Source organism: Bombyx mori, chromosome 1 (genome assembly GCF_030269925.1).
Source record: "Bombyx mori chromosome 1, ASM3026992v2".
In the NCBI taxonomy this organism is placed as follows: domain Eukaryota; kingdom Metazoa; phylum Arthropoda; class Insecta; order Lepidoptera; family Bombycidae; genus Bombyx; species Bombyx mori.
In genome coordinates, this window is record NC_085107.1 from 10,081,930 (window position 1) to 10,108,478 (window position 26,549).

General features: G+C 36.0%; 1 protein-coding gene across 2 annotated transcripts in view; it reads left to right on the forward strand.

Annotated features, from left to right (window-relative positions):
- Nucleotides 1-917: 917 nt before the first annotated feature.
- LOC101744421 (neuralized-like protein 4) overlaps nucleotides 918-26,549 on the forward strand; it is a 28,133-nt gene continuing 2,501 nt past the window's right edge. The window contains exons 1-31 of one of the 2 annotated variants that reach the window (XM_012693607.4): nucleotides 918-1,145; nucleotides 1,264-1,421; nucleotides 2,112-2,213; nucleotides 2,462-2,575; nucleotides 2,709-2,870; nucleotides 3,110-3,245; nucleotides 3,325-3,388; nucleotides 3,750-3,882; nucleotides 4,867-5,022; nucleotides 5,531-5,671; nucleotides 5,761-5,848; nucleotides 6,206-6,308; nucleotides 6,986-7,162; nucleotides 7,687-7,777; nucleotides 8,161-8,278; nucleotides 9,068-9,176; nucleotides 10,219-10,412; nucleotides 11,354-11,539; nucleotides 13,362-13,486; nucleotides 14,810-14,916; nucleotides 15,229-15,361; nucleotides 16,114-16,255; nucleotides 18,147-18,331; nucleotides 19,417-19,504; nucleotides 20,553-20,873; nucleotides 20,954-21,036; nucleotides 21,173-21,328; nucleotides 21,744-21,929; nucleotides 22,740-23,709; nucleotides 24,763-24,934; nucleotides 26,482-26,541. In XM_012693607.4, coding sequence (XP_012549061.2) covers nucleotides 1,269-1,421; nucleotides 2,112-2,213; nucleotides 2,462-2,575; nucleotides 2,709-2,870; nucleotides 3,110-3,245; nucleotides 3,325-3,388; nucleotides 3,750-3,882; nucleotides 4,867-5,022; nucleotides 5,531-5,671; nucleotides 5,761-5,848; nucleotides 6,206-6,308; nucleotides 6,986-7,162; nucleotides 7,687-7,777; nucleotides 8,161-8,278; nucleotides 9,068-9,176; nucleotides 10,219-10,412; nucleotides 11,354-11,539; nucleotides 13,362-13,486; nucleotides 14,810-14,916; nucleotides 15,229-15,361; nucleotides 16,114-16,255; nucleotides 18,147-18,331; nucleotides 19,417-19,504; nucleotides 20,553-20,873; nucleotides 20,954-21,036; nucleotides 21,173-21,328; nucleotides 21,744-21,929; nucleotides 22,740-23,709; nucleotides 24,763-24,934; nucleotides 26,482-26,541 — 4,955 coding nt within the window. In that variant the 5' untranslated portion in view covers nucleotides 918-1,145; nucleotides 1,264-1,268. The remainder of the gene's footprint in view (nucleotides 1,146-1,263; nucleotides 1,422-2,111; nucleotides 2,214-2,461; nucleotides 2,576-2,708; nucleotides 2,871-3,109; nucleotides 3,246-3,324; nucleotides 3,389-3,749; nucleotides 3,883-4,866; nucleotides 5,023-5,530; nucleotides 5,672-5,760; nucleotides 5,849-6,205; nucleotides 6,309-6,985; nucleotides 7,163-7,686; nucleotides 7,778-8,160; nucleotides 8,279-9,067; nucleotides 9,177-10,218; nucleotides 10,413-11,353; nucleotides 11,540-13,361; nucleotides 13,487-14,809; nucleotides 14,917-15,228; nucleotides 15,362-16,113; nucleotides 16,256-18,146; nucleotides 18,332-19,416; nucleotides 19,505-20,552; nucleotides 20,874-20,953; nucleotides 21,037-21,172; nucleotides 21,329-21,743; nucleotides 21,930-22,739; nucleotides 23,710-24,762; nucleotides 24,935-26,481; nucleotides 26,542-26,549) is intronic. The other variant, XM_004929921.5, reaches the window with a different exon arrangement.

Below are 26,549 nucleotides of genomic sequence, written 5' to 3' on the forward strand. Positions count from 1 at the left end.
TCCGTCAATAAAAAAGTAACCATCACATTTAATTAATTTTTAGTGACAAAGATTCAGTCAGATTTTTACTTTTTGTTTTTACTAGATAAAACGAATGTTAATTAAAGATTAAATTTTTCAGGGGATTTTACTAAAGTTGTAAATTGTAGTATAATTGAAATATAGGAATTTGTAAAACAATGAATTTTAATAACATCTACGACCTCAATAATCCAAGTTTGTTTGCTTTGTAGTTACATTTAATTTAACATTGCCTAAAATTATGTTTACAATTTTTGAAATGGTTTGTAATTTTCATGTTGTCCTACACCTATCAAAGCTTGTAGAGTATTTTGTTTGAAAAAACAAAACGCTATATTGATCGACTCTTACACAGACTATACCATATTAAAATAGTAATGTAACTTACGAAATGTTTCAGCAATCGAATGAATTGGATTCGTCAAATTGAATAGAAATAATCACAAATAAAACTACTAGTTTCATTTTTTACCCCTAGCTTATCTCTGGTAGCCTAAGGGGCTATCCTAGCTACGCTCGGACTGGTACCGAAATTCACGGGCTCACCTTGAATGTCTGTTTATACTAGCCCCTAGCAAGAACAGTGCTTCATTAAATTTACCGCCGGATCGGATTCGCGAGTCACGGCCCAGAAAGTCTGGCGAGAAACTCAATGGATTAATAATTTCAATTTTAGGGTTTGAATTAAAGGGTGAAACTTTACTTGATTTCTTCGTAAACAATATGAAAAAATATTATAGTAGTGTTTACTATAGTATAATTCTCCGATAAGCATAATTGGAGAAAAATCTTTAACCCATTTTTAGTTCATGATTGCAATTCGAGCTAATTTTGATATCGATCTATTTTGTAACTCGGAATGGCAATTGCCTAGGCAATCACTATTCTGCAGACATTTAAAATTTATTGACAAGACCAATTTTAAAGAAAATATGATTTGCACTTAACCATTTAATTTTTTTTGCGGGGAAACTTAAATAATGAATTACTTTATACATTAATTACAAGCATGCTTGATTCGCGCAAAAGTATGTGTATGTTCGTAACAGTTTTCAATATAAAAAGTCCTATAATGTGTTTAAAAATAAATTCATAATGTCGATCACAAAAGGTGCTAGATGTAGGTAAATTTTTGAATTAAATAATACGAAAACATAATTGCATTGAACTTATTTTAACACTGCCATTGCCTACTGCAAGTCATTAATAATTTTACATAGCTGTGCTTTTCTTATTCCATAGAAAAAATGAAGTTCCACAGAAGGTGCGGCGACAGAGTTACACTGCTTAATGATAATTCAACAGCTATAAGAAATTTTGTAGAATTTAATCATGGTTTAATATTAAGTGCTGAACCGATTTCTGATGATGTTATGTTTGAAGTTTGCATCGATAGAAAGGTAAGCTGTGAGAACCGGGCAAATATATTTTATTTGTGGGCAAATAATTAGGAATCACTCACGGCAAATTCACTCTTGAATGACCAAGTACTTTAGCACAATCAATACTTTTTGCATATACTTTCTATTTGTAATATAATGCCCTATATTAACAGCAAAGAAGTATTTTAAATTCAACTATACTAAATATTTATTAGCAACAAATTATCTGACAACTGAGAGCATAACTAACTTCTTGAGAGTGTGTTAATGGATAGATGTTAAATAAAAACAAGCTAATAAAAATGCATTTTGGAGAATTTAAGAATATAGACTATGCATACATTGGTCCATCAGTGTGTATTATGTAAATTAACATTTTATTTAACAATAAAATATCATATTAGTTAAAATAAAGACAGTTAAGTACAAAAGTATATTGCTCATGTTTGCAAAAAAGTATCGGACTTGTTACAATTGTTGAGCCCTTGAACAGTCAGGTCTCTTTCGGAGGGGTTTTGTCAGCTGTTACTTAGCCTAGTAAAGCTCGTGCGTGCTATCCAGTCAGGGTAAAGCTGGAAATACCTTTGGGGCACCAGTTATTCTTCCATCATTAAAAAAAATCTTGAATTGAGCTATTTTTAATTAATTACCTACAAATATTAAATTACCTATATGTATCTTGATTATCTAAATTGAACATTGTCATAGGTGAACGTTTGGAATGGCAGCTTAGAAATAGGAGTCACTACTTTGGATCCAGAGTTTATGGAGCTTCCTGCCACTGCTACTAAACTTCGCAACACAGCATGGGTAATATAGAAAAATTAATAATTTGGTACTAATTACTAACACAACAAATAATATTTAAATTACTAATTACTAGTAGTTAAACTTAATAAATTTCATAATTTTCATGTCTTTTTTCAGACTAGACCATTTCCCTAGTCAAGTTAACATCTATTAAAATCAAATAGGTTAAACTATAAACATAATTAAAAGTTATATAAGTTAAACTATAAAAATAAAAAGGTTAAATGTCCATCGTATATTTTTAACAGATAATGTCAGGCAGCTCTATTGTGAAGGATGGTGTAACTCTTGTAAATTCTTATGGGCCCGAGCTTGACACTCTTCGAGAGGGTGATTGTTTAGGTGTTATGAGAACAAGCAAGGTATTAATTACTTACTTTTAAAAGAAAAATATTTCGACATACTAAACCAGTCTAAAAGTATCCAAATGTAATTTGAGTAATATAGCTTTCTATTTATACGAGAAAAAGTTTATAATGTGAATTTATGTTTTAGGCGGAATTAACATTTTATATCAATGGACGATGCCTTGGAGTTGCTGCCAAAGATTTGCCACCTAGGTTGTTTGCAGTAATTGATCTTTATGGTCAGTGTGTGCAAGTTTCTATATCACAAGTGAATGGACTAAGGACAGCAATGGAACTTTGTTTGGTTCAGGTATAAATTAACAGCTAAGATTGCTTCAATAAAAATATACTTGGAAAGAAAATTTTATGTGAAGCCACTTTGATTGTAATTAAATGTGGATAACTTTTTAATCTGTTAATTAAACATAAAATTATATTGTATTTGAAAATAAGGTTGATAATTGGAGGTCAAAAACTTTATTTATTCTTTAATTTAATATTTATACATTTATTTATTAAATTTGTTAATGTTTTGCCATACATATACAGGCTGAAGACGATCCCAACAATGATGATACATTAACATCTAGCGAAATAGATGTAGCTGGTCTTCCATCTGCTCCCTTCCCAAAAGAAACTCAAAATATTTATGTGCCCATGTCTTCTGAAGGAGCTTGTAGTTCTGGTTTGTTTTTGTTTGTAAATATTTACATTGTAAATAAAATGGATACAATATAGTCTAAACATATTGATTAAATTTACAGCTCAAGATCATTTGAGATTTCATCCAAGATGTGGAATTTTAGTGAAACTCTCTGGGAATAATAAGTGAGTAATATCTATTGTGATAATGACTGGAGTATATATTTATTTAATTTTTAATTAACATTGAAGACAGAGCAGCGTACCACCCATGTGGTTCTTAGTGATCACCATTGCTCATGTACATAAGACGGCATCAGTAGCCAAGCTGACTAATATGGAGGACCCTCCTTAAATCTCGTTTGAAGAAGGATATGTCCATAGCGCTCAAGATACACAGGAATTACTCTGCATGCTTTATGATGGTAAAAAATATATATTACAGGATCATTATACAATCACCACAGAGCACTTGCACATTGTACATACTAAACATATAAGCGAATTTTAAAATAAAAATTTTCATGGAGATTCTATTATATTTCAGGACAGCTGAGAGAGCCCGGCCATTGGATGATTATAATAACGGAGTTGTGATGACACATCGACCTCTTTATGACAACGAGCTTTTCGAAATACGTATAGATAGATTAGTTGATAAATGGAGTGGCAGTGTTGAGGTAATGAAATACAATGTCGTTGATGCAGTTGACCAAATTCAGTGTCGTCTGACCAGTATTTTGTAATGAAGTAATCTATATGAAGTAGACTCGTTGTGATGTACAATAGACAAATTTAATTTCACAGTACTTACATTAGGAGAAACATAGGCGGCGTTTAGCCTCCTTAAAATTTTACTCAAAACGGTATTGAAATTAAATTTACTGAATTCATAAATTAATATTTAAAACGTAAATTTTGATAAATATTAGAATTAATTACAAAAACACTAAACTCAATACTTTACAACAAATCTCTCACACAAGACGACATTTAACCATCATTTAGTATTATTTAGTTTAAGTATTAATATTTATAACTGCTCTATCATCACAATAGTATATATAATTGACACCATAAAACTACTGATGCCTTATTTATATGTAGTTTATTTTTATTAACTCGGTGTTCACAGTATTACATATAAGAACTCAAAAGATTAATCTAATTCTGCAGTTCACCGTACATTAAATTAGCATTATTCTTTTAAAATAAACAGATGGCTATTTTAATTTAGCGATAGTACAAGTGAAGGACATGTAGTTCAAATGAAGGAGACCAGAATGCCAAGACAACTACTATAATATAGTCTATAACTATAATATAATATAATATAGGCAAACCAGAGGGCCGCAGAAGGCCAGGCCCAAACTCCGATGGTTGTCTGGCCTAGAGCACGACCTCAAAGTTTTTTTTTTATTGCCTTTGTAGGCAGACGAGCGTACGGCCCACCTGATGGTAAGTGGTTACCGTCGCCCATGGACTTCAGCAATGCCGGGAGCAGAGCCAAGCCGCTGCCTACTACTATCGGTGTCAAGAACTGGAAGGAGAAAGCCTTGAGTCTGGAGAGACATACTGTACCAGGCTAAGGCCTACCCTGGGCTGTAAGGCCTAAGACGATGATGATAGTACAAGTGAGCTTTTAAAATTGTAATTGTTCGCAGGTGGGCGTTACCACGCATAACCCTGCAACAATTCGTTTTCCATCCACTATGACTAACATGGACTCTGGTACGATAATGATGTCTGGATGCAAAGTGCTTTTGAACGGACACGGCACTTGCATGGAATACGGGAATTTTAATCTGGATGAATTGAGGGTTTGTCTTCATTCTTCTTTTTTATTTTTTGACTCCGGCACGGTTTGGCATTAGCCAATGTCAAGTAATAAGATTTTTATAATTCGCCGTTTTAATTATTTACAGTTTATGAATAATAAAAAATGAAGGAAACCCAGATTAATCAACTGACATGAAGTTAAATGAAATGAGATGAGATGATATGGGGTGAAATATAATCTCAGTAAAATGGTGGTTATTTACTGAGACTTTTTCAATGGACTTTTTGGAGGATCCCGAGAAGCTACGTCCAGCGAGTTTATTTCATTTTCCCACATTTGTGCACTTTCACAGATATTAAACCGTTAATAAACCACCGTTATTACACATTTAAACATGAAGAAACACTTAATAGACAAAATAAAACAATTCACACAACTTCACTTTTCGCGTTACCGCCAAAAAGTCCCTTGTCTTCATTCGCGTATAAGAAAATGTACCTAGTCTAAATTAATAATGTAGTACCGGCTCTAAATTTTTTTCTGTTTAGGAAGCGGAAACGGTCGGTCTGTTGCGGAAAAGCAATGGTGAATTGCATTATTTTATAAATGGTGTCGATCAAGGTGTGGCCACAGATAAAGTGGAGCCGCAAGTATGGGGCGTCGTCGATTTGTATGGAATGACTGTTAAAGTAAGTCTAATGCAATTATTCTTGCCGGCTTCTGTGTTGAAACTATTTAGAATAAGCATTAAAATAGAATATTTTGATTCTTAATGCAGGTTTCAATAGTGGATCCGTGTGAAGATATGGATAGTAATATCCAACACATTCCACAACCAATGAATGCTATCGACATCGCCGAACCAAGTAAGATTTGCTTTTAGTCAGTATTCAACAGTAACTATGTGTTTACAAAAATATCAGTTCTAAAATGCAACAAATCTATGATGTAAGACTACTTTCAAAAGCATCAAGTCTGTGATTTTAGTATAAAACGAATTATAGGTTTAAATCTAAACCGTCAAAATAAATTTGAAAGTAAATTCTTTATTAATAAGATAATTCAATGTTGTATATTTAAATGTAACTAATATATATTTTAATGAAGAGCTCCCTTAACTTGTAATTACTTAAAATTTTCGTACATTCCTTAAAATGATATATTTTTAATTGAATTGTAATTATTTGTGATTTTTCGTATATAACATTACTTCGAAATTACAGGACGATTTAGACCAGCTATAGACGAAGATAGCCTTTTATTTCATACGCTGCGTGATTCGAATGTTATTATTATTAACGATGGTAAGACTGCTCATAGGCCTAAGTAAGTATTTGTTTTATTTTACTAAATATATGTAATGATAAATTGATTATCCCTAAGAAAATTACTTATATTTATTTTTGTGTTTTACAAAAATACTTCTAGATCGACAGTAATAAAACTTTTTATTGGCTGGCATACTGCACATTGAATGGTCACTATCGTTCATCGACATTGGTATGAACAGCCAACTCGTAGTCAATCAATTAAATTACAACAAAAGTCTAGTTTACATACAGCTGAAGCGAAACCTTCAGAAGTTTTCTAACTCATTCTGTCGCAGACTAAATCCTAAAGATCCATATTTGTCTCTTTTTAGTCACTTTCGTATGTCGTTTCGTTTTATCGCGTTTCTAATGGTCACAATGATACTAAATAAGTTTTAGCTTTGAAATGGGATGTGTATGTGATTTAAATATTTTCAAATTCTTGTTGTATAGTTATCAATAAATCGGATATGGTACAGAACCATACAGTTTCCTAACAAACATAATCTCATAAATGAGTACTTTACTAATTATGAAATATAACGACCGTGCATAATGGTATGGCAACGAATCGGAATGAACAGAGTTGGTTTCGTTTGATTTAAATCAATGAGTGCATACGATTTAGGGTTCAAATTCATACAAAAAAAGATACATAGGAAATTAATCAACTTTACGTTTGTTTACATTTAGTGCTTTCGAATTCTTCAATAACGGGGTAGTGATGACGAACCGAACTTTGAGAACAAACGAACTGTTCCAAGTACGTCTCGACCTCATTATCCCGAAGTGGGCCGGAAGCATTGAAATTGGAGTCACGCAGCATACAGCATCAGAATTTGAGTTTCCATTCAGAATGAGCAATGCCAAGTGTGTATCGCCTAAAACTTTCTTTGTTTTTCCCCTTTTTTTTCTTTTGACAGTCAACCGAATTAATTTGTAGTTTTTAATTAATCAAAATCACTTTCAAATGAATTGATTTGTAACTTGCTAATTTTGAATCAAAAATTTACATCCCTACAAGAATTTGTCATTTACTGGCTAGCAGTTGCTTTAATAGTTAATACACGGAATATTTAAATATAACTTGTATATTTTAGACTTTTTACAACTATTATATTATATTTACAAGTTGATTTTGTTTAAAAATAGTTTTGTTTCGTAAGAGAAACAAAAATTAAAACACTTTTTGAAGTATTAATTGTAGAAGATTTAGTTAAATCTATTTCATTCAAAATGCACTGTGTCATAGACTCACAGAAAAATGTCATATTTGTATGTCGCCATAAATGCATTTCAATGTAATTCAAGTAAATGAACACTTAATTTTTCCATAAATCTATGCGTACTATGTCAGTTGTATAATAATTGATGTGTTTGCTTTAAATTTTTAGATCAGGAACTTGGGCTATTACCGGTGAAGATGTTATAAGAGATGGGACGATTATAATCCCTCAATACGTTAGGAATTTAAACAGATTAGTGGTAAGGAATTCAATGTAAATTTGGTTCTATAAATTTAAAGATAATAATAATATGTTTCAACTCGTTACCTATTTAACAGAAAATTTACTGATCGTGTAAAATAAAGTGGCTTAAAAATAAAGGGAGTTTTCTACTATGATAATTGATTATATTGCTAAGTGTGGCTAGGAACAATGTGCTTAATGCGAGTTTTTTAACGTTCTCGATCGCGTAATAGTTAACCCAAATTTGTATGGAGCCGAAACAGCGCCCCTAGCGGCAAACGTAGTGGAGTTGTTCCGACTTCATACAAATTTGAGTTAACTTTTACGCGATCGAGAACGTTAAAATACTCGCATTAAGCACACTGCGTTACAATATTTTAGTTTTATTTTTATTTGTAGGAAGGTGATACTGTGGGAGTCATGCGCAAAGACATGGGCATTTTACATTTTTACGTAAATGGAATCGATCAGGGGCCGGCAGCTTTTAACATACCGGAGCATGTTTTTGGGATTATTGGTAACAGCATTTATTGTGATATAACAACGCAAAGTTTCAATCATGGTTTATTCATTTGACAGAAATATCCATTTTTTTGGTACATTTCAACCAGCTAACAACAGTGAACCATTAATTGTCGAAGTTTATTTGCTTGCGATCATTAGTCGGCGTCTTGCGTAATTCCTTCGCGAACTAATCAATTCTGTCTCGAATCATTCATTCATAGTTCCCTTTGGAAGAATGGTGGTGTTGTCATTTAAGATTAGGAATTTATTTTTCACGGTGGTAAAATATTGTGGAAACTTTGGGTGTTGAATTCAATAGAAGGAACATGTTTGCCGAGCGATTTAAAATGCTCGATAGACTGATGCAAATGCTATTTTTTTTGTCCTACTCATTGGTAATAACCTCGAGGGGTGATGCTATCTTCACCGAGCGTGTAGGCGAGTTCACAGGGCTCAGCCTGGGAGACTATGCTAACATCAAATGCAACACCAGTGCTTGGCTGAATCTACCACCGGAACGGAATCGAGACCCACGGAGAAGGTCTGGAAACTTCAGTGGGCTGTGTCTGTGGCCAAATGTTATTGGTCGGAACTTGTATGATTGCAAATTTATTTTGAAAATGTCGTCAGCGCGATTCAGCCATATATCAAATAGCTTGAGGGTATAGCTGTATTACCATACAACTGACACTTTCACCTTATATGATTTGCAGTTATGAGGCTTAATTGTTTAGTATCAAATCACACACGGAATAAGGAGACAACTTTGAAAACTAAGATTTTTGTTTTCTATTCGTAATAGATTTGTACGGACGCGTGGCACAAGCAACAATCGTCGATATATATTTACCCCCTCCCGTGCATTCTCCTGACTCTCCGGTATCAACGGAATCCAATGCAACAGTAAACCCGTAAGAACTCAATTTTATTTATGCTGATGCAATCAAAATGACAGATGTAGTATGTTGTAATATGAATAATTTGATCCTTGTATCTTCATTTGCTTACGGCTTCGATTCTAATACTTTAATATAAAGAATTGATTCAACGGCTTAGTTGTAGAATAGAACTATCGTTTTATGACGATATTTAAAATGATCAACACGACACGTAATATGAAGTTTGCTCCTTGCCATATTTTCATATCAAAATACCTTCATTTTGTTTGATTTGAAATATCTTCGTAATTTACCAAAAAAAAAAGAAAAACTAACATCCAATTATTGCATGTATATCTGATTGGTTGCAGGAACATATTTTAATACCCATTTCTAACGATTATATTTTGACATTAGTTGTACCCGTCCGCTTCGCTGGGCATTTAAAATTAACATTATTACATATTTCTCACCCTCACAAAGATTCTCATCATTAACGCCCCCGCAACTGGTGTAGGGAGTCCAACACTCATATAAATATTAGCCTATCCATTAAATACATGTATTCTCTACATGAATACCAAGCTTCAAGTCAATCGGATGCATGGTTCAGTAGTTATAACGGAACATCGGTAAAAACCACTGTAGATTTATGTATTAGTATAGACTAGTGGTCCCCGGTAGTCGAAATTCGGTTATAATTAATTGAAATTAGACAAAAATGTTAAAGACAAACAATATTTAATCTATTCTCAATATGACAACAGACTTTAAGCAATAAGAAAAGTTTGACAATAAACAAATAATATGCATGCGTGTGTGTGTCAAATACATGGTAGTGCGTGTAATGTTTTTTTATCGATTTAATGTATTTTTTATGCATAATTATTAAAAATATTAATATTCTACACTCCTCTATATTCTCTATAAGTTTGAGAAATTTCATACTCCTCCGTCCGCTCAATTTTCGTAGTACAAAGTTTTTGCTTCACCTATTAATATATAGATATTAGTATAGATTATCAGTTGTGAAAACATTATGGAGTGTATTGTAGAAGGTATGTCGTGTTTCTAGTGAAATGTGCTTCCATCGTGTTCACGGTCGCAACGCCCGTTTGAGTCGTAACAGATTGACGGCTTCCAGAGCGACCGTTTATTCAGAGTTCAATGACGCGGTACTGTTCAGTTCGCGACCGCTGCGAGAATGCGACATGTTCGAGTTACGAATCGACAAGATGGTCGACTGCTGGATCGGCAGTTTAGAGATCGGTAAGTAGACGAGCCGCTCAAAGAACTTTACCGGTGGTAGGACCTCTTGTGAGTCCGCACGGGTAGGTACCACCACCGCGCCTATTTCTGCCGTGAAGCAGTAATGCGTTTCGGTTCGAAGGGCGGGGCAGCCGTTGTAACTATACTGAGACCTTAGAACTTATATCTCGAGGTGGGTGGCGCATTTACGTCGTAGATGTCTATGGGCTCCAGTAACCACTTAACACCAGGTGGGTTGTGAGTTCGTCCACCCATCTAAGCAATAAAAAAAATGCCATAAGTTACGATAAATGAATATAGGAACTATGGGTCGTATTAAGACGACGGTCGCGATGCAGTCGTGCGTTTCAGTTTCAAGAATAGGTCGATTCTCATCACGTTAAATTGTCGCTTGACGTTCGAGATTTTCTTTAATCTAGTGGTCGCCCAGTGGTCGAAATTCGACCATAATTAATTTAAATTATAAATTTGAACATTATTAAGGTTCTCTTGTCAAAGACTTCTATAATCACAGATTTCACTAAGGCTACGCTATATACAAATAATATTAAAGACAAACAATATTAATATATTCTCAATTTGACCACAGACTAACAATAAACAAAAGAGTATATATGCGTGTGTGTCAAAAACATGGTTGTGTGTACAATGTTTTTCTTATTAATTTAATGTATTTTGTATGCATAATTTTGAAAAAATATTAGCATTCTTCACTCCTTCTCTATGTAAAGTATAAGCGTGGGAAATTTCATACTCCTCCGTCCGCGCAATTTTCGTTAAAAGAGGTACAAAGTTTTTGTTTCACGTAATATTAAATAGATATGTCAACTATCGATTTTATAGTGTTGCTTTTATCGACATTTCCTGGTCGTCTTTTAAAATTATTTGCTTGCCAACAAAAAAAACGAAAGCAAACTAAATTTTCTACGTTTGTGGTGTAGGTGTGACTGCGATACGCCCGGACGATCTCGAAGCAACCGGGGGGGTAGGTGCCGTAGCCGGGACAGCCACTGATCTCAATTGGGATACGTACATTCTAAGCGGGGCAGCTATGATGAAAGACGGAGAGTGCGTCCGTAGTGGTTATCCTCTCGATTTGGACACCCTGACGGTCGGAAGTCGTGTTGGTAAGTTGTAGCATAAATTAATTTATCTATTTATATAATAAAGGTAATTTCTTTTAATGCACTTGCTTTTTATTGGTGGTAGGGCTTCTTGTGAGTCCGCACGGGTAGGTACCACCGCTCTGCCTATTTCTGCCTGAGACCTTAGAACTTATATCTCAAGGTGGGTGGCGCATTTACGTTGTAGATGTCTGTTGGCTCCAGTAACCACTTAACATCAGGTGGGCTGTGAGCTCGTCCATCCATCTGATCAATAAAAAAAAATACAATACTCTCCGAAAATGAGATTTAGATTATAAATTTTTTTAGGAAATATTCGCACAAGAACAACGAAATCAGTAATGTTTCAAAGCGGTTTGTTTACCATATTATTATATCTGAGCTTGGTTCACAATGTTTTAGATTTGTTAAAATCGACCAGCACTCTTTGCTGCAGCCACGTAAAGTTCTGCAGCCACGTAAAGACAAACAGTGAAATATAGTTGCGCTTCCAATCATTTATTATAAATTCGTAAAGGTCTTCTTTTATTAAAATTCATTGTATATAGGAAAATGTGCATAAAGAAGTTGAACCCAGCAATGGATTTTCGCGAAAGCAAATTAATAAATAAGCCATAAAGTGTACGGCATAACAGAATCTCAATAGAACAATTTATCAAAAGAGTCGCCGAGCTACTAATATTAATTCCCCATTACTCTTCTGCAATATATTCAACGTATTCAATATATAATAAATATTATTGTTATCATTTTTATGCACAATATTCATTCGAAAAAACGAGCGAATAAATTATCTATACCATATTATTTAATCAGAATTTAAATAAGTGATAAACCGCTTTCTTTGTAATAGCTTTTGCGATTTAAAATGTAAACAAATTTAATATTACCTTAATAATTGGCCTATTTGTGACGCCATATCGGTTAAGTTAGGTGACCTTTGTTATTGTAAGTTGTTTTTCGATAATTTTGTACAAGGTTAATAAAGAATTACATAGTTTAAAAACAAAAAAGAAACGTTTTAATTGCAAATCGAGCTATAAGTTTTTTTTTTATCTTGTTGTTTCTGTGCGGGATATTACGTTAAAGTAATAAAATTATTGTATGGTCCATATTACGTGTCCATACTATATTCGTATTAATTGTACTTGTTGAAGACACAACAAGTCCAATTAATATGAATTTTTCATCATTTGATCATCATCATCATCATTCTTTTCATCATCTGATGAAAATTACATTAAAAGATTTCATTAAATAGATATAGAGAAATAAGTCACAAATAAAGAAATAAGTTAACATAAGTATTTTTTTTTATTTTATTGCTTAGATGGGTGAACGAGCTCACAGCCCACCTGGTGTTAAGTGGTTACTGGAGCCCATAGACATCCACAACGTAAATACGCCACCCACCTTGAGATATAAGTTCTTAGGTCTCAGTATAGTTACAACGGCTACCCCACCCTTCAAACCGAAACGCGTTACTGCTTCACGGCAGAAATGGGCAGAGTAGTGGTACCCACCCGCGCGGTCTTTCAAGAGTTCCTACCACCAGTAAAAAACAAACAATGTATGCAACAAATGTGCAACAAACAAATCATACAGAAGTTGGTCGCCTTGTTTGGCAAATTGTGATCATGGAATTTATACCACAGGGTTTGATTGCGATTACAATTCGGAACCAGTACCTTTGTGAAATATGTAGTAGTATTCTGGGTGTAGATGTTCCTATTTCGTGTGTTTCCGTCAGTCACCCTTAATATAGAAGAAAATAGGAGATGATTTTGAATATGGAACACTATATAAGGGTCGTTACTGTAATCAGGTATGATGTGGCACGCCGACCGTAGTCTTCACTACTATCTGGACGGTATGGATATGGGCAAGGCGTGGTATGTACCGCACTTGAACATATACGCCGTTGTAGATCTATATGGACAGTGCACGCAGGTACGTGAGCTTAGAGATAATTCACACAAGTGGAGCTCCTCGAACGAAAGGTCGAGAATATTCGATTACGTCATCCATTAACGATTCGTATGATTATCGCTTTCATGTCTTTAAACGAATAACAAATTAGTGAAAATAGGTATCACGTTTTTAAAGCCAATTAAATCCAAAGATTACACACTCTCTGCGTTATCTTGCATTCTGATCCGGTTCGGAATTTTATACGAAATTTCATTACGAACTCATCGGGAAAAGAAATAAACAGGTCGCCGGGATCTCTACACGGCAACGATGCTATGATATTAAATTATTATCTGTTTCATTATGCATTTAATATATTAATACTGACAAACGTCTCCGCTTATCGTATGAAGATGACCTATTCGTTTAAATGTACGATGATAGGAAAGTGACCGGCTGAGGTCGAATTAATTGCAATGGCCCATGAAATTCACAATTTTGATAAGATATGCAGATCTGTAAAACGTGAACATCGTCTGGTCGCAAACCTAATACAAATCTATTAGGAATAGTCCTTATTTAAATGTAGCTGAGATTTTGGCCCAATGTTCCTTGGTAAGCAACGACGTTATTGTTAATACATGCATGGGCAACGCTTATTAACATAACGCGGGCCTATTCAAGCTAGTAAAAACTCGAAAAGTCGCGATACAATGTTTTAAACTTTTGATATTGTTCTATCAGTGTGTCGTTCCGTTTTAGTTACGATTGGCCGCGTTATAGAATTACCAGCAGCAGCATCCCTTTGTATTGATTTAAGTGCAAAAATAGTTGCAAAGAGGACGACGCTCTAAACATAGTGGCATGCAGTGTATCGCGTCGTTGTATCGTGTTTTAAAATTCCCATAACTTGATTCAGTATCGTATTGTCCCTCGTTCTCTCTATCAGTACTGCTCAGTATCAGTAACGTTAACTAATTTTAATAGTAATTTAAATTTATTTTTTAATATTAGATAAAAAAATATATTAGATGGTAACGCCTCAAAATTTCGTGTTTTATCTATATGTTTGTGGTCTGTAATCAATAGTTTGGTAATTACCTTTTGTCACATGATGTAGAGACTTTACCAAATGCTTAGGGATGTTAACTGAAACAAGCTCATAGACGAAACGGCAGCTTAAATTACTGTTAATGGAAGAAACTTCTAGAAATACTTAAAAATGCGTTTTTTTTTTGCAACCTTGTAACCGCGATTTCTTAATGCTTTAAGACACGCTGATATAATGATGATAATATTAATATAGTGAAAAATATAGTTTTAGTTGTTGGTTTGTTGTTGATATTTTGATTGATTTTGTAGGTCACGATACTGCAGAATGAGGAACGCGCTTTCAATTATAACGGCTGTACTAATTCCGATAATTCTTTGATGGGCAACACTAAAGGGATCGCATCGCCTCCGTATTGGTATAGTTCATATATTTAAATATTTACAGTTTTGTTAATTCACATTATAAACAAATATATAAATTGACGAGTGTTTGAAACATAATTCTGAGTTACAGTGAAATAGTACTCATTGTTTATTGGTCTCAAATAATTACGTGAGACAGTACGTGACCGTCCCTCCCCTTTTGAGGCATGAGATTAAAGTCTCAATAGATAACGGTTATTCTAACCTATAAACGAGATTGTATGAATGCTTCTTGTCCCATTCGGGCCACGTTTTCAGACTTGTCGAACATACGGTTCGATGGTAAATGTATTCGGTATTTTCAGGAGTTTCTCGGAGTATTGTGGCGAGAATGTGTGCATGATGCACGGTTGCTCGGTTGCACGTCGCCTGACTCCGGACCCTACGTACGCTTTGGTCTTCAGCTCTGCCCACCTGGCCGTGGGAGAAATGTTCGAGGTAACAATAATAATTAATTCTAATGTACAATCTAGTGAGTGCGACATTTTTTGTTCTTTTTGTTTTGTTGTTGTTTTTTTGTTGTTGCTTAGATCTGTGGACGAGCTCACGGTCCACCTGGTGTTAAGTGGTTACTGGAGCCCATTGGCATCGTGTAGGTGAGCTCTCGGGCCTCAAACCGGAGGTGTTGCTAACACTGGCCCTAGTAAGAGCAGTGCTTCGCAGAATCTACCACCGAATCGCGAAACGTGATTCACTGAAAAGCTCCGGTGAGAAACTGAGAAACTTTTTACTGGTGGTAGGACCTTTTGTGAGTCCGCGCGGGTGGGTACCACCACTCTGCCTATTTCTGCCGTGAAGCAGTAATGCGTTTCGGTTTGAAGGGTGGGGCAGCCGTTGTAACTATACTTAGAACTCATGTCTCAAGGTGGGTGGCGCATTTACGTTGTCTATGGGCTCCAGTAACCACTTAACACCAGGTGGGCTGTGAGCTCGTCCACACATCAAAGCAATAAAAAAAAACTCAGTGTGCGGTGTGTGTGTGCGTGCGTGCGTGCGTGCGTGCGTGCGTGCGTGCGTGCGTGCGTGCGTGCGTGCGTGCGTGCGTGCGTGCGTGCGTGTGTGTGTGTGTGTTGTGTGTGTGTGTGTGTGTTGTGTGTGTGTGTGCGTGTATGTGTGCGTATAATATGCATATACAATAAGACATAAACATTATATAATCGCTCTATACAAGTATTGTTTGTATGGTTTAGATCAAAATAGTTGAATGCAAGTCTAGTTACGCGGGCAGCTTTCGTATGGGCATCACCGACGTGAACATACTGAACGCTCACGTGAACAGAAGCCTGCCGCTTAATATATCACGTTTGCCGCATTTCACCGCGTACATCGATGGTGAGTTTTTACTCTGCTTGCTGGTTCTTCATTACTTAGCTATTTTAATAACAAGAGGTCCGCGCGGGTAAGTACCACCACCCTGCCTATTTCTACCGTGAAGCAGTAGTGCGTTTTGGTTTGAAGGGTGGCCGTTGTAACTATACTTGAGACCTTAGAACTTATATCTCAGGGTGGGTGGCGGATTTACGTCGTAGATGTCTATGGGCTCCAGTAACCACTTAACACCGGGTGGGCTGTGAGCTCGTTTACCCATCTAAGGATTAAAAAGAAATCCAAACAAAAAAATATAGATTGACAAGTATTCATGAAAAATAATATACAAAAGCGAATCTTTATGTTATCTCTGTTTCTGAAGGTTTTTTTTTCAAATAATAAGTATGGATGTTAAATGTTTGCTAATACGTTTTTAAAGAAATTCTACTAATTTATTTCTCAGTTATTTAATTTAATTATTTTGCACTCTAATAATATAACACCAAAGAAAAAAATCAACATAATGTACTTGTTACACAAAAATTATATTATAGACAAGTAAACGTAGTATAAATGTTGTTTACACAAAAACATTGTTTACATTGTTAAATACGATTTGTGAAACTAATACAAAATTAATAGTTTGCACAAACAACACCAAACCCGTATATGTGTGTTTAAAGTTTATGAAAATGTAATTAAACTTGTGACTTGAACTAAAACTTAAATTCAACAATTACTTTCGTAGTTTCACTAAGTCAATCCGTACGTAAAATGAGTCGACTATTATCAAAGCCGGCAATGTGACTTTTGGACAATTATTGGTAAATCAGAAAAACGAATTATTGACTTTGTATTCCATTGGCAGTCACAAAACTCTTCTGAACGACATCTTACATAAATAACACGTTAACTATTAACCTTTATTTAATGCAGGTTTTGAACGGTATTCTTTGAAGGAGACGATTATATTCAAATCAATCTGTATTGACATATCAATAAAAAGTTTTTGTCCAAATGCACAGATTGCCACCTTTGATCATAGACGACTCAAATAATGTTTAATGGAAAACTTTGGTTTTGAACCTCGTGTTTATAATATCTAAGGCGTGAATATTTATATTTACGTCCATATTTATTCATCTATGTCAGTTATTTAGCGAGCAATGATTTAATCGAACAGTCTCGACTTTTTTTTTAATATTACGAAGCGACTTTGTAACTTTGAATTCTAATGCAAAGTACCAAAACCTTACAGAAAAGGTAAAACCACGCTAGAATTCTAAAGCAAGGACTTTCTACCGTGATGCATGTAATTTGAATCAGTATAGGCGGTTGATGTAATTTGCATTGGCGTCGAATTACGTAAATTCGAAACCATAGATATAATTTATTTTTTTATTATATGTCTATTTAGAAATTAAGAATTTGACACATTTTTTCAACATTTCTATTATAATAAATCATTTTTTTGTGTTTTTTAAAATGTATTTTAACTGCTGTAGGTGCTTTGATTTAAAAGACAGTGGATTTAAGTTTTCCGTTTATCCATACTTTGGTAAACAACATCAATCTATGCTATGCTCTGAGATGTTCTTAACTAAAAGCTAACTTTTTTGCCATGTGTTTGGCTTACAAACAATATTAGGTTTCGTGAGATTGCTTAATTACGAGCCAAGATGACATGTATACGGGGATGCGTACTTAGTATTATCCAAAAGACTGAGACCAAGACAGTTGATACTAGCCGCCAATGAGATAAGAAGCGAGTCCGTATTGACAGCGGCTGTGACAACTGTTGTTTTACCTAAAATGTAGCTCCACAAAGCACATCACAGCGTAGCATAGCGTAGCATAGCTTGATGTTGATCAGTCGCCCTTAGTGCCGTGGTTTTTACTAACGTGTTTTTTAAAGGTAAATACATGAAGTACTCCAAAGCCGGATGTTCAGTGAAAGAGAAAGATATGCGTTCCTTCGTTCCGTCTTTCGAATGGCTGCGTACTGGCGACAGACTCGGTCTAAAGAAAACTAGCGACTTCAAAGTACTTGTTTATTATAATTCGGAACTGCTTGATGTTGCCTTCGAGAAGGTTCCTGATGTGAGTTCATTTCACCTACAGTACTATGTAAAAATATTTATAGTACATATCGAGGGGTGAAAGGCTCTTTGGTTTAAGTGACAATTTTGCAACTTTACAGGAGATTCATTTAAAGTTTGAAAATTGGAAAAATATCATAACAAAAAAACTTTAGTTATTTCAATGAATTAAACTTAATTGAGGTTCAATTAAAAACATTGATCTGCTGATGAAAACCAAACCAAATGCCTTTCACTACTCAATATAATCTACTACTCCCTTCTGGCTGACCCTTGCTCGCTCACCTGTACTGGTGAAACAGAAAGGCCTCAGGGCTACCAGTAATCCTTCAATCATTAAAAAACAACGTTGACTTTGTTTTTACTGGCTCGCCATAAGAGAGCATTTTCCCCGATTCCAGATTATCGCTACTTTCTGAGACAACCCTGCATGTAATTTATAGGGACGAAATGTATATTGTGAAAGTAAATACGAAAGTGACCGAAACTATCACGCAATAGTCCTTGAAACTTCGAAGGAATTCGGAGTTCGGCTTCGCTCTGAAGTGAGCCGCGAAACTTTTAAACAAAAATACGTATATACAACTACATATCCACTACTACTTAAATTCTACCATGTTTCAGTTTCAATATCGCTCTATTTATAAAATGCACGGGTTCTTGGAAATGATTCGCGCCAGCCTTTGCGAGTTTCGGTCATATTTAAGTAACATGCACTCGGGTGCCGTCAATAACTGGGTTTATAGTTACGAATCGCGATCCAAGAGACGAACGCACAAACATTCTTTTTATATAATAAATACAAGATAACGTTATGGCCGTGGATACGAATGAACCTCAGTATAGAGTTCGAATGATAACAACATTGTATTATTCAATACATTATTAGTGCACAATAGGTTCCTCTCACGAATTATACGGTTCATTGTTAAATACAATGTCCTGAATGTTAATAATAATAAATGTAGTGTTATAATACTATTTTGTTTTTTGGAAAATGCAGCTTAGTTACATGCTGAATTGAAATCTCTAAGTGAAATTTTAAACTTAGCTCAGAGTTTGTAGTGTCTGGTCGAATCTTTGCAGAAAGTTTTCGCTGTTATGGAGTTGTGCGGGCCGGTGACTAAGATTCACACGATTTCTATGGCCGGAGGGGTTGCAGCGAGCAATACAAGTAAGTTCATATTATATCGTCTTCTCGCCTCGAAACTGTATAATCTCAAAACTAACTAACTTTACAGGAGAGTGCTTTAAGGGTTTCATATGTAATATTTTTAATATTAATTATCATTTGCAACATTTATTTTTTATTTTATACCAGTTACACTATCTGTCTTTTAAAGTAAGATTCAATTATGTATTCATTTTGTTAATAATAGTAAAAATATAAGGAAACTAAAAAAAAAAACTAAAACGGATCTACGCTCTTTTGACAGTATTTATGAGAAAAATACTGGTGATACCAAATGTTTACGCATATTAACTCATTTCGAATATTTTTGGAAATTGTACGCTTTTAATGCGAAAAGGCGATATGTGAAACGACAGCCCTATTAAGATATTTTATATGCTAAAATGCGATGTTTTTTTGAATAGTGTCGGTAATGATTGGAAATAATCCACGTGACCTAGTGTGGCATTTCTGATATGGAGTGTAAATCAAGGTGATTCCGGACAAGAAATGTGATTGAAAGTGAAAAATAATCTTTTTTTCATTTAACATCAAAACAGCATTCCATTTAGAATGCTTGTTTAAATGAAATATATATATATATAAATAAAGTAATATTTTTATTCCATGCCCTAGATCGGTCGATGTTGTCTGAGTACATAAACATGTGGATGCCGCCACTCACTTTGAGATATGAGATCAAATTCTCAAGAATAGTTTATAATGGATCTTTCTTTTTTTCAATTTCAATCGGAATACACGATTGCTTCGCGGCCGAAACGGGCCAGATGATGGTACTTATATGTGCGCACATATATGTGTATATTTGTATATATGCACTACGTAAATATATATGTCCTAACATCAGTAATTATGCAATTATGCAATAACACATAGTTACATACAAAACATCAGATTACATGGGGTTTCGTTTTTCGATCGTGCTCACCTCAGCGCTACTATTTGTTTCATTGAAGCTTTGTCGGTTGGTTGTGTTATTAATGGACAGCAATTCATTCGATTAACTAATTTTATATATTTATTTCAACAGCAACGATCCCTAACAAGTCTATACCGAAACGTCAACCTCAACTGAACGAAGACGGCACGATTTGTCCCGTTTCGACAAGCGCTAACATGGACCGCGAAACTGACAACCAGTTCGGTATAGGAAACGAACCGTCCACATCGAATACTGAATCGAATAAAAACGTCCGAGAAAATTTGATAGCCAGTATCGATACAGCTAACACCGAGAGCAACACTATGTCCACGCTGACCGTGGTACCCACTGAGACGAGGCGGCGAAGGAATCCCCTGCCGTACACATTCCATTATGTTCACGGCAAGAACATCAAACTTTGCAGTTCAGGTGAGATTCGTTCGAAACTAATAAGAAAAATGCGAGGCGAAATACGAATTTGTTTGATTTTAATATCGATACAATTGCAGATACGGTTGCCGTGCGCACATCGGGATATAAAGACGGCTTAGCGATTATCAGTCAACCGCTGAGGAGAGGTCATAGCTTTAGGGTAAGAAAACTAAAAATGTTTTTGCGAATTCATTTTGCGTAATGTGTTGCGAATTCATACACACGTCTAATGGCGAACGTTTAAGATATGTTGAAATTATATTATTTGGGCTAAAAAACCGTTTCTATTGTTGCAGTTCCGAATCGATAAAGTGATGATGGACTGGCTCGGAAGTGTCGGTATTGGCGCTGTTGGTCATCTCGCTTCGGAAGAGCTTCCGCCCACCGCAATGCAACTAGAGCCCCCCGTGTGGGTCATTACAAGTGACCTGATTTACGACAACGGTGATTATGTAAGTCAATTAATTGTGTTTAAGTAATCTCTGCGAATGCATGCGGCATTTATTTAGTAGAAATGGTGTGAAGTTTTGTAATATTGTGGAGTATTTGCCTTATTTTTAGTACTACCGAAGTCAGGTTTTTTGAACTACTCAATCGGTGGCTTCCACCATCCATAGACAAACAACTATGGCGGCTTTGCCTGAAAGAAAAAGTCAGAATATGTTAATTCTAGAATGGCAATACAAAATCTAATCTTCTTCTGATACTAATATTAATATTTTTTTTTGTTCTGGTGGCTGATGACTCTATGGTACCAACCACATAACTTATAACAGTATAAGTCCCCTTAGATGTCGAGATCAAAAAATAAGTGCTAAAATTCGTCTACTATTACTTGTTGGTATTAAAGAATCATTATCGTTTTAGATAAAGACAAAGAGAGGTGCACCTTTAGACAACTTGACGGAGCAGTCGGTGCTCACTATACACTTCAGGCTGAACAGCGACATTGCCGTGGACATCGACTCGGAGCCGCTCGGAGTCATCGGCGCTGTTTCAAGGAATGCTTGTCACGTCTTCCCCCTGATCGATCTTTACGGTCGCGTCACTCAAGTGAGTACGAGTTTGTATTATCGATTCGAATCGATCTTAATGCCGTGCGACCCTAGCTAGACCAGGGGTCACTAATTAGCTTAGTTCGGAGTCTGTTTTAAGAAATGAAATGACAATCGCGCAACGCCGTACATTTTATAAAAAATATATATATATATTTAGTAATCAAATGTACGGAAATAACAAAGGTATTTTTTTACATATAAATGATAAAAATGAAATATTTTTGAAACGGACTATCTGTCTGAAGTTCGGAGAAAAATTAGTGCAAGATATTTTAATTAATTCCCAGAGATGTTCATCAGTAAGTCGAGATCGAAATTTATTCTTGATGAAGTTCATTTTCGAAAATGTTGCTTTACAAAATTATCTAGAACTCTTCACTGGAAATTTCCGTGCATAGTAGTACGAGTTGCTGTGTTTTCGCGGTCCACACAAAATCGATCAGCGGTCCGGATGAAGACCGCGGTCCGCAATTTGATGACCCCTGCCCTATTATATAGATACTATATAGTCCGGACTATATAATCCGGCTATGAATCAGTATGACTGAACCCAGCATTCTTCAAGCCACTACTACCCTGCAATCTGTCTATAACCGATTTAACCTGTAAACCTTGTTTAGCTTTCCCCGTTTTTTTTTGCAATGGAGTACTGATGGTAGGGCATATTGTGAGCCCTTGTAGGTTAGTACCACTGTCCTATTCGTTTCTGGTGCAAAGAAATCATGCGTTCTGATTTATAAGACCGGTAACGCTACAAGGATAACCGCCATTTCAGCTTAATTAAAACCTCGAATTCAAATTCTAGGTGTCTGTACTGTTGCATCCTCACGTGGTCGTGAGCGGCACTTCGATCGACCTACCCATCATAGCTGAAAATCAAAGAGAAGAATCGATGTCGGATCTCGACATGAATGAAGAACCAACTCGTGAATTATTCGAAACCAATTTGACCGAAATGCGAATCCGTCGAAAACTGAAAGCCTATAGCCACGACAACCTCATCGAGGACGAGCTGGAACCTATCGCGGCTCAGCCCGGACCCAGCTCCCGACGCGATATCCTGCCTCTAGAATGCATTCCGCTCAGTAACTTCGAGACGAAGAATCCAGCGATAAGACGCAAGAGACAATGTCCCAATCAGCTCTCTTTACACCAAAGCCTGATAATGTCAGACAATACGATGTCGTCAAACAGCTGTGATACATCTACATCGTCGCGCTTCATTCACAAGAGTCATTCCTCTCATAATTTTAGTCTGATACAAGACGATATCGAACTAAAGGTGTTACGTCATACGTACAGTGTAGGCTCACAGATAGCGGATCACTCGGACAGCTTGTCGCACGGACAGTTTTACGATACGAACATTCGCCATAACGATCGGTATCCCGAAGCGAACGATGTCGATAATTTGGATAATGAGATAATGGACGCTCTCACTTTGGAAACTGGTAATTTGCCTGATCTAACCGAAGAGCAATCGTCGTCTTTAGATGAATCGACGCGCCGCGACGAGCTATGGTCCGAGCAGCTATCTATTGAGAACTTGAATTACCTCAATCGCATCTTGTGCTTCGATCAAGAGATGGACGAAGGTCAGAGCTTGGAGTCCGAGTGGGAAGCGTCAGGCGAAGGCTGTGAGCACTTGCATCTTGTTTTGAAGTATTGGAACTTTTTGGTTTGTCCGTACCCTGAACTTCGAAAGGCGGTGTCCTGGGGCCAGGTACGGTGCTACTGCAGTAACTGCCAACCGGACTTACTGCCTCCGTTTGCTGGTTAGTATGTATTGCATTGTCATGAATTTGAATTTTTTTTTTATTGATAGATGGGTGGACGAGCTCCCAGCCCACCTGGTGTTAAGTGGTTACTGGAGCCCACAGACATCTACGACGTAAATGCGCCACCCTCCTTGAGATATCAATTCTAAGGTCTCAGTATAGTTACATGTATTAGTAGAATTCTACTAATAAAGTACAGTTTATTAGTAGAATTCTACTAATAAAATCACCCGAAACCGGTCGGGGGCAAGGTGACGAGTTTTACGTAAAGTATATACATTCTCTTGCCCACTGGACACTGAGTTGGTGGTCGCCGGGCCTTAGCAAATATTTTTATAATATTTATACATAATATTGTATGAAATATTCACAACCAATTCATTCCTTGTATGTTTATGCGTTTGTGTAGATTGAATCACACAACGCCGAAATTAACTCGAACATGGAAACAATTAAATAGGTAAATTCTCAAATCATCACTAATTAATTATCATCATTAATTTACCGGTGATATGACCTCTTTTGAGTCTTTTGAGTCCGCACGGGTAGGTACCACCACCCCGCCTATTTCTGCCGTGAAGCAGTAATGCGTTTCGGTTTGAAGAGCGGGGCAGCCGTTGTAACTATACTGAGATCTTAGAACTCATATCACAAGGTGGGTGGCGGCATTTACGTTGTAGATGTCTATGGGCTCCAGTAACCACTTAACATCAGGTTGGCTGTGAGATCGTCCACCCATCTAAGCAATAAAAAAAACAATAAACAAAAGAGTATATATGCGTGTGTGTGTCAAAAACATGGTAGTGTGTACAATGTTTTTCTTATTAATTTAGTGTATTTTTAATGCATAATTTCGAAAAAATATTAGCATTCTGCACTCCTTCTCTATATAAACTATAAGCGTGGGAAATTTCATACTCCTCCGTCCGCGAAATTTTCGTTAAAAGAGATACAAAGTTTTTGCTTCACGTAATAATTTAAAGATATGTCAACTATCGAATACGTTTGGCGTGTACTATTAGGTTTTATAATACCTTGTTAACAATTCAGGTTGGGTTCGCATCGAGCGTATAGACGGTGTGGGAGCGGCTCAGCGTGGCTTCTGGAACGTGTCGAGGAACATTCTGGGTTCAGCGCAGGCCGCGCACGGGGAGAGCGGCTCGGTGCGAAGACCACGTGCTCTAGTAGACGTACCCTGCACATCGACTTCGTTCTCTGACATGTGACTATCTTTTTAACACGCTTCTATTATACTTTGGTAGGCAGCGGCTTGGCCCTGCCCCTGGCATTGCTGAAGTCCACGGGCCACGGTAACCACTCACCATCAGGTGGGCCGTACACTCACAGGGGCCTACAAAAGCAATAAAATAAAAATAAACAAAAAAGTTAGGTACAATGTCCTGTATTATCAACAGACAGTTCATTGCCTAATAGCTATTGATGAGCCTTAGTTTATTTGTTAAATGACACTACTACTCAGTATTTAAAAAAAATCAGTTCACAAGACTAAGCAGAAATATTTTATTTCAAAATAATCGTCTGCCTACAAGGTCAACATCAAATTTTACTTTGATTGCAAAGCATAAAATTTCGATATTTTAGGTCGTAATTAGATGGAAAAAAAATACATGGCATGAAACAGTTAGTTTGCTTTTGAACTTTAATAAATTGATGACATATGAAACAAAATGCATCAGCATCGTATTTACACTTTCGTGACATTTTAAGTTTTTCTTGACTTGTAAAAAAAAACCCAAGATCGTTGTTTATAACTCGAGTGTCATCTAGTGCCATTGTGTAAACGTAAACACCCCACTCTAATTACGCGTTTTTTTGAAAGTATTAAAATTAATTAAAATTTATAAAAAAGTTGAAAAATGAGTATTATTACTAAGACTATCACAAAAGAAAACTTTATACCAAAAAAAGGTATTTTATTTTCGTTTTTGTGAATAATTAACCGGAAAACCCTAGTTAGTATAAACGTGAGGACAAATAACGAATTTTTTTTTGTAGAGTTGTGTTATCTACGGAGGGACTTCGGTTCTCTCTTTGTTTATCTACCGTATCTTCAATGAGGGGTGCTCTGAGATATGTTTGAGAGGGTCCGTCCTTTTTACCATCAAACCTCCCGACACCGGAACAGAGTTCATGGAACCGCTGCTTTCATCGACATTGCGTTTCCAGAGATCTTTTCTTAGCACGTACCATCCGGCTCTGATTAACTTGAAAAATGTACACATATGAAGGACTGCTGACAAAACAAGAGTATACTTTGACCTAATATTTGCTAGGATCGTGAGAAAGGATTGCTCGTAGAGTCGTCGTGGCCTAAAGGATAAGACGTCCGGTGCATTCGTATCTAGCGATGCACCGGTGTCGAATCCCGCTGGGGGATACCAATTTTTCTAATGAAATGTGTACTTGACAAATCTTCACGATCGACTTCCACGGTGAAGGAATAATCTGTAGTAAAAATCAAACTCACAAAATTATAATTTGCGTAATTACTGGTGGTAGGACCTCTTGTGAGTCCGCACGGGTAGGTACCAAAACCCTGCCTATTTCTGCCGTGAAGCAGTAATGCGTTTCGGTTTGAAAGGTGGGGCAGCCGTTGTAACTATAATTGAGACCCTTAGAACTTATATCTCAAGGTGGGTGGCACATTTATCGTCCACCTATCTATGCAATAAAAAAAAGGATCACTATGATAAAAAAATATTATTTTGTAAAATGAACATTTGTGTTAACAATTTTGTGTTTTTACAGTTGGATCGACGAGGAGGGGAAACCGCATCAGACCGTACTGGCTATTGAGATTGACATAGAGTAAGAAA